This window comes from Pteropus vampyrus, unplaced genomic scaffold (assembly GCF_000151845.1).
Source record: "Pteropus vampyrus isolate Shadow unplaced genomic scaffold, Pvam_2.0 Scaffold219, whole genome shotgun sequence".
NCBI lineage: Eukaryota > Metazoa > Chordata > Mammalia > Chiroptera > Pteropodidae > Pteropus > Pteropus vampyrus.
In genome coordinates, this window is record NW_011889000.1 from 2,009,613 (window position 1) to 2,018,449 (window position 8,837).

Here is an 8,837-nt window from a genome sequence, read left to right on the forward strand (position 1 = left end):
TTTTAACTATGACTGAAATCTAACTGATTAGAAATGGCCTGCATTTTGGAAAGTAGTGGCACTTCAGAAATGTGCTGTCATTTCCGATGGCCCCTTCTGTTTCCATTCTTCCAAGTCTTCGCCAAGTTTTCCTCAGCGATTCATTTTAATTGATTTTACTTTTTTTTTTTTTGCCGCTAGAACTGCAGTTCCCATGTTAGAAGAGCAGTTGTCACCTGCTTTTCAGCAGGGTGCTGCGGTCGTCACGGAAACAGGCCTGTTCGATACTGCAAAAGGTGCCACTCGAATCATCACAGTAATGAAGTGGGGGCTGCCTCGGAGACCCACCTCTACCAGACCTCCCCTCCACCAATCAACACTCGAGAATGTGGCGCGGAGGAGCTAGTCTGCGCCGTGGAGGCCGTGATTAGGTAACAAGCACCTTGGCCTTGAGCCACCCTTCTCGCACTGAGTTGTGTAAATTTAATGCAGCTGCAAGTGCCCTCAGCCTAGCAGCTCCCTTTCCACAATGTTGCGATGATGATGTTTTAATTCATTCATTCGTTCAAAAAAATTTCGATGGGACGGTAATTATGTGCCAGGCATGTGTTGTTAGGCACTCGGGAGGCAGAAGAGAATAAAATGTAGTCTCTGCCCTCGAGTTACCCATGCAGGGACTGTAAAGACAGAAGTACGCAATTGTGATCCGGAACGGTGAGCACAGTGACAGCACGGAGCAAGGAGCCCTAGGGGAATGAAGTGAAGGGCACCGGGGATAGGGGTGCCCAAGGCGTGACCGACAGCAGCAAAATGGGGGAGAACTCCAGGTAATTCAGAGCTGGGGGAAACCAGAAGGCAGTGGAGTAAGACAGGGGCTGGTTCTGCATGTTCCTGACTTTCTCTCCTTCTATCACATGACAGAAAAAGGAGCTTTAGAAATGAAAATATCTAGACTTGTTCTCTTTTTGTGTAATATTCCTCGAGGCGAGATTTTTAAAAGTTAAAGAAATAATATTAGAATGTAAATGTTAAGGATAGGGACTAGGTCTTTTCTCTTTCTATTATCCCAATGTGTAGAACTGTGATACGTATTTGTCAAATAAAACATTATGGAAAGTTTGAAAATAGAGAAAAAATCACCTATATTGTCATAATCATCATTTGTTTTACACATGTTCTTCTACTTTTATTCAAATGCTTGCTTTAATAATATAACTGTAATTAGTGTATCCACAATTCTTTTTAATGACAATTGTATTAACATTACATTAGCTCTTTTCTATGTTGTTATGTAGTTTCCATATTTATTTTTTTAGTGGATATATAATACACATCTAGATTATTTTTTTCTACCATTAAATATTTAGATTACTTCTGATTTTTTACTATTATAAATAACTGATCGTTATTTTGTGTATAGTGACTTTTCCTATATTCTTTTATTTTATTAGGGTAGATGACCAGATATTGTTGACTAAGTCAAAGGATATGAATATTTTAAAGGCTCTTGATTTTTACCAAACCGATCTTCAAAGTGTATATATGAATTTATGATGCCGACAGCACCGTATGAAATTGCCAGTTTTTGCTACACCCTTACCAACACTGGGCATTATTTTTAAAAATTGTCATTTGTTTAGCAAATTGAAAAGGGAGCCTTCGTTGCTCATTTTCAAGTTTTTGAAGACCGGGCATTGACTCTTTTTCTGTTTGGGTCCAAGTTCCTCATACTCTCCTTGTACCATGCGTTTGAAGTCCACATAGCTTCACATTAGATACAGGGGAGCATTGACTTTTAGCAGGAACGGTGGTGAACCAGAAACTGATAGGCATGAGTTCTGCTTGATTCTAATTGATGGGAACAAATAGCCTCTGTGTGCCTCAGTTTGTTGGTCTTTGAAATGGGACAGAGCACAAAACAGTAAGAAAATCAAATTAGGCTCCTTGGAGTAACTCCCACCAATTTAAAAGAGAGTAGTCAGTGACGCATGAGTACTCAGGCAGTAAATGCTCTGAATAGGTCAGAGTCTAGAATGTGTTTTCCGATGGTCTAATTCACAGTCTCCCCTGTCTGGCAGCTTATTGAAAGAAGCGGAGTTCCATGCCGAGCAGCGGGAATATGAGCTGAATCGCCGGAGGCAGCTGGGACTTTCTTCTTCCCATCATTCCCTGGAGAATGCTGACTTTGATAACAAGGACGATGACAAACACGACCAGCGGCTACTCAGTCAATTTGGAATATGGTTCTTAGTAAGGAAAGAGTTAATATTTTCTACTTTCTTACTTCTCATACCAACATTATGTTGCCGATGAGGGATTTCTTCTTTCTTTTTAACGAAGTTAAATAGTAAATAGCAATAAATTAACCTTAGCCACTGGACTCTATAAGACAGTGGCACTCAACCCTGGGCCGCACATTAGATTTATCTGGGGAGGCTTTTAAAAGATTGCAATGGACAGATTCTACTCCAGAATCTTGAGACCCTTTAAAAAGCTTTGTAGTTGATGCAAATGAATAGCCAGGTGTTGAAACCTACTGGGCCAGGCTGTAGATTGTTGGAAATGCACCTTTTGACAGGAAGCAAATGGGGAAGTTGCTAAGTTATATTGTGAAATACTGGATTCAGTATGATTTACAGATCATTCACATTCCATTGTCTATACACATAAAAATTTTCTTGAAAGTTCAGTCTCTGTGGAGCTCTTTGTGTATTTATGACAAGTCTGCCTACAGCAAAAAAAAAAAAAAATAAATAAAGGCAAACTAACACAAGGAATTTGATTGCTATTGACTGATTCAACTGCAACACTCATTCAGCACAGATCAAGCACATAGACCCAAAGTTACAAACAAGCTGAATTTGCAAGTCCTACAGAGAAGCAGTCTTTTGTTTTTGCCTATTAGAGACATGAATTAAGTCTCCATAGTGATATATTTCTTTTATGCTTTCACATAGCTACCTGAAAAAGTCTCTTTTTTAAACCAAATTGGATTTGATTGTGGATTTTACATGTCTTGTTCCTGGAATTTATTATCTAATGACACAATGACTACCGTTGTGAACTCTTTGAAGTCAAGGAGAGTGTTTTATTTATTTTTTTATATTTCTGAACCCTACTACCCTGCTCAATTAAGGATTATTTCAGAATGAATGAATGAATGAATGAGTTGTTTTAAAAAGTCTGCTTATAATACGGTGAATCATGGGGTTCTAACATTTCAGAATTACTACTGATCGAAATTCTTAGCTAAATCTGATCATATTAGAACCGAAATACACGTAGTAGTTTTTTCAGTGAAGATATTTATGAAATTTCACTTTGTAGACTTAACTTTCTAAAAGCATTTATCTAGCGCAGGTTATGTAATGAATTTCTTACAGGAGAAATGGCTTATTGGAAGGTGCCATCTTAAGGGGGAATTACTGTCGCAATCCCTCTCTCCCTGTAGAGAGGAACACAGTTTGCAAGATAAGTGATCCTCCTTCATTTCGAAACTTGCCCGTTTCAAACGGATTATCTGGGACCTCTTTGTTGTTGTTGTTTTGCCTTTAAGCAAACACGTAATAATCATGTAAAGATGGCTGGATGCTGAAGCTGCGTCTACTCTGCCTATTTCCAGGTAAGCCTCTGCACGCCCAGTGAGAACACACCTACGGAAAGCTTGGCCAGGCTGGTGGCCATGGTGTTTCAGTGGTTTCACTCAACAGCATATATGATGGATGATGAAGTTGGAAGTTTGGTGGAAAAACTGAAGCCCCAGTTTGTCACCAAGTGGTTGAAGACAGTATGTGATGTGCGCTTCGATGTCATGGTCATGTGCCTTCTTCCCAAACCAATGGAATTTGCCAGGGTAAGTACAGGCCTGCAGCTGGGACCTGGTTGGAGAGGAGGACTTGGAGAGGAGCATTACCTTCGCCACCAGAGTGTCATCAGTGTCTTTAGAAGAGGAACATCTATCTCTCCATATTTTTTTTTGTCAGTACGGCTAAATGCGTTTAGTTTAGTAACTACATTTTAGGTGATGTCCTGCTTTGATATTGGTTTGGGATGGGGAAGAATGGCAAGATGGATGTGTGAGATATCTTTAAGAATTTAAGGGGATATTCTTTCCAGACATTGCTGAATATTTTTATTAAGGAACACGTTGCTAGAGCTCAGTCCTTTTCCGGTCTGCAGTCGTGGAATGGCTACCATGTGAGTAGGGGTGGTTTCTGTAGTTTCACATGAATCGTGGAGATGAATGGGAGAAATACCTGCCTTCCCACTTGGAATGCCAGAAAGGTTTAGGAACTGCCCAAATGCTCCTTTTTCTCTGGCGTATAGGACAAATTTCTCTGTGCTTATGTCTTTGTTTCTGCCTCACTGGATCATTGAGTCAGAGGTACAGCTGGGAAGCCCTATCTCTTGACTGCAGTATAATTTATGTTTAACCCAGAATCAGTTTTTGGCAGCAATACGTGAAATTCTTTTCAAGGTATTTTCTGAGTTTTATTTTTGTTTGTGATATTTTTGGTTTGCTTTCGATGAGGTCTTAAGGCAGTTTTCAGTTTAAATAAGACATTTAAGGATGAAACAGAACACAGACCACCTAAAGGCATAGGTTTTATTAGATTTTCAAGACTCAGAGTGTTCTGAGCATTTATCAAAATATACTTCTTTCTTCTTTCTTCTTTCTTCATTGGTGCCACCTACTGACTCGCATTTGAATTGGATTTTTGCCTATTAGAAATTACCCATTTCCTGGCATGCTTTGACTGTGTTGATGTGTTTTCTATTATTATTTCTTTCGAAATAGTAAAGGGCTGGCGTGATCTGATTCTAGAAGATAAGAAGAAATGATTCTGTTGGGAGAAAAACCTTTTCTCTTCTAACTTGGGGCCAGTGGTTGGGGACCTGCATATTAACTGGCAACAGATCTATTAACAAGAGAGAACATTTATTTACACTCATGTGCAGGAGTACTCAGAGATGAGTAACTCCCTCAATATCCACAGATAAAAGGTTTTTATACCATAGTTTATGGGGGTGGTGGTGGCTGAGGGAGTGGGGGAGTGTGGGGGTGCTGGCGAGTGCTTGAATGGGAAGATATGGAAAGTTCTTTTGGGCGTTGAGATGCTAACAGGCCTGGGCTATGTGTCCCCATGGCAGCTGAATTCACAGGAAACTCCCTTTGGAGTGGGTTAATGGAAGCCATATTTTCTGGAGGTTCTGCTTTAGTCAGATAAAGTAGTTTAGATAAGGTTTCTTCCTGCATCTTATTAAGCTCGAATGTTTCACTTTAAAATAATCTTTATACTGACCCTGGGGGTGTAAGTAGGTCTCCACATTTTTCCCATCTGTAACTTTCCTGGAAGTTTCACACGAAAAAAGAAGCTAGATTGATTGATTGCTGTGGAGAGAAGATTCAGGTGAGGAACCGCAAGGGGAGAGATCTATAAAGAAGGGAAAAAGCAGAGATTAGAACAAGGAAACAAAAAGAAAAACAAAGATTAATGGTTAGAGTAGACGATAAACCTAGTTTCTGAGTCCAGAGAGCAGCCAGTCAGGAAGATTTCTAGGTGATGTGTTCGAAACACCTTTAGATGACGGAACGAGAACATCCGTGTCACAGTCACGGTTATGGAGCAGAGCATGGAAGATGCAGGTGTTTGGCGAACTTCCTGAGTGGCCTAAACTGTTGCAGTAATAAGCCCTTTGTAGTTTATATCACGTGTCCTGCTTTGGCTTGCAGGGCTTTGGGACAAGACAACCTCATCTCAATAAGTATCTGGGCAGTCAGGTTTCAGTTAGGAGGGTGGGAGGACATATTGATTACTGACAAAATGTGAAAGACAGCAGGATCCAGTTTACAAAGAGGGGACAAATAGCTGAAAGACAATGAACAGGACTGGAATCTGATAACATACAAGGGTGGGTTACAGTTTTCCATTGAAACATAAAATTTCTCCTTCAATCGCTCTAATTTTGATCAAAGATAATCAGAGTAAGATTACTCTTGTTCACAAAATAAGTCTAGCCTCATTAAATTTGGCCTGATTATTTATGTAGTGCAGCAAGAATGGTAACTGATCACAGGGCGTTTTAAGTTTGCTTTGCTGGAACTTTTATAAAGAGTCTCAGATTGGACTTTTAAAAGCTTCTCGAGGTTAGGATACTAAACCAAGAACTTGTCATCATTATTTAATCTGCATTATCTACAGACTTGAGTGAATTTCTCTTCTTTTGAGGTCCCCCAAATATTTCTAAAGTTCTTGGTCCTTCCAGGAAGTGACCTTTCTTACTTGTCTGTAGGTTAAGAACCCCAAAACCCAGGTACTAGGCTGGTTTTTCCAAGAGGGCTATATAGCATTGATATATGTTCAAATTTAGTTCCTTAAAACTTTCAACCCTCGTCATAGCGTCAACCTTAGTTCCTTAAAACTATCTGGTCACATCTGATTCTATGCACATCATTCTCAAATATGACATTCTAGTCAAAGCCTTGGTAATATAACCAATTTTCCCCATTATTCCCTGTTACAAGGAGAACAGATTCTTATTTAACTTGTACAAATAACTATATTGCCATGAAAATAAGAATATCCAAGAAAAGCTTCTGAATTCTAGAGGGGTCACGCAGGGAGAAAAAGACAAATGTTTCATTTTTAGTTACAAAGGCATAATCTTACTAAATCGTGAGTTATAGATCACTTAAGAGAAACCTTGTATTCAGAAAATAGAACATTAAAGAACCAGCAATGTTCCAAACAAAAACCCCACAAAAATCATCATCTTTCTTTATCAGTTCATTTAGTCCCGTGTAAACTGCTTGATTTTAGGTTAGCAGTTTTTGGAACCCATCAGCTTCTTTACTAGAGTTCTGGGATCCTTACTCAGTCCAGTGATATGGTCTTGTTGAGGAAAGTACATCTAGTCTATAGAAAAATTCTGTAAGAGCTTATTTGAGACAAATTTTGAGGACATTCCCGGAAGCAAAATCTCAGTGGTTTGAGGAAATGCTCTGGAGAAAGGCAGTTTTGCAGCTTATTTTATCTTCTAGAATCAGAGGAGGGGACGTAAGGAGGGTCACATAAAACCCATGGGTGGTAGATTAAGGGAAGGGGAGAAAGCAAAGCAGAGAAATCTCTGAGATCGGATAAAAACAAAACAGAGAGACACTTCTTTTACATCGGTGGGTGCAGGATCGATAATAATGAACAGTTACAGCACATAGAGATTTTATGGAGGCGACAAGATAACGATGAGGGGTTCTGTGGTCTCGTGCTCTGGTGCTGTGCTTGTGCCTGCCAGGGGTCTGGAAAAGAAAATTACTCTGACATTTCAAAGGTTTGTTATCCTAGATGCACAAAGACAACAGACAAGGAATCACTTGAGGTTAAGATTGACCTTTATCAAGGAAGCTACAGGCCCAGAATGTGACTATCCACCATGATCTGCCTAATTAGGAATTTTAATGTTCGGGGTATCTTGTGTGGTTACTTTTGGTCACCAAGTTTTTAAGGCTTGCCATGCAGGGCTCTGCTGAGCTTGTGAGGTTTAAAATACAATCCCTTTTTTATTCACACCCTCAGTTACTTAAGCAATGTCATCAGAAGCCTGTACCCTGGATTACCTGTCATAGTCCTTTCCATGGGGCTCAGAGACAGTCCCCTCTGTTGAAGATGAAGCATTCTGACTAGTAGCTGATTGCAAGAGCTTTCAGGAGAACATCAGAATAAAAACGATAACTATCTGTGAATGATAAAAGGCTTAAAATGGCTACGATTAAAGATCTTATGAGAGAAACTGAAGTTATGACGATCATATTATGCTGTTATGTCTACTCTCGGGCAAAGCGTGAACAGAAAAGGCATTAAAAAGTTTCTAGGAATTTCATATAATCCCTGAAAAATTTCTATTAAAAAAATTTATTTATGCAAATCTGAGCTACGGAAGGTTAAACATCTCTTTTTATTTGACAATGTTTTTCATTCTATTCAACATATCGAATAAACCTAATTAGTTTAACATCTCTTTTAACTAGATGAGAACAAATCCCTTGAGATTTTTTCAGAGACCCTCTCTGAAATCTTAAAGTCAGTTTGAGATCAGGATTTTATTTAGGATTTGACTTTGGGGAGGCAAAATATCAAAAGTTGTCAAAAATGTCTAAAGGTCTGAGCACTTGATTAACCAGAATCACAGGTCACTGTGAAATAATACTTAGTTATCCACTTAGCCAAAATGACAATAAAAATTTCAAAAGTAAATATAGGATGTAACATGATTATTAAAAAATTAGCTTTTTTGACCTTGAGAACACTCAGTTATCTTATATAATTAAGGATATGATAAAGAAAACGTAAAGCACAGGAAATTCTGATAAGACACAATCTTTATTTCCTAGATACATTACTGAAAAGATAAAGAAAAACCGTTAGCAATCTCTTTTTAAGAAGAGATCAATCACCCAGAAAACTCTGTCCTTTTAGAGGGAGAAAACCAAACTTTAGTTTTGTGTTGGAACACTGTTGATAATAGAACTCCTTTTAAAAAGCTTATAATAAACCATTCAATCTCAGCCAGTCTGACCACACAAGGTAAGACCTCCCCCTTTCCCACCCCTTCCATTCTTTACAACTTTCTATTTCCATTCAAGTTTTTATCCTTCACTTTCCTCTTTCTCATTCTGAAAAGCCTGTTCATACAATCTTGACACTTACTTTAGGACAGAATTATTCTTTCTCTCCTTAACAAAAACACATCTCACACTCCTTGAATAATTTGCATACAGAGTTTTTTCCTTTACCGTTATTATTTCTGGTAGTTTCATTTGGTTATAATTTCAACACTTAGTAATCTCTGTTTTTCAGAGA

General features: G+C 38.7%; 1 protein-coding gene across 1 annotated transcript in view; it reads left to right on the forward strand.

The window, feature by feature from the left end:
- Positions 1 to 8,837, forward strand: part of UNC79 (unc-79 homolog, NALCN channel complex subunit) — a 185,541-nt gene that overhangs the window by 56,192 nt on the left and 120,512 nt on the right. Inside the window, 3 exon segments of the mRNA XM_023538367.1 lie at positions 181 to 410; positions 2,058 to 2,229; positions 3,602 to 3,832. Coding sequence (XP_023394135.1) covers positions 181 to 410; positions 2,058 to 2,229; positions 3,602 to 3,832 — 633 coding nt within the window.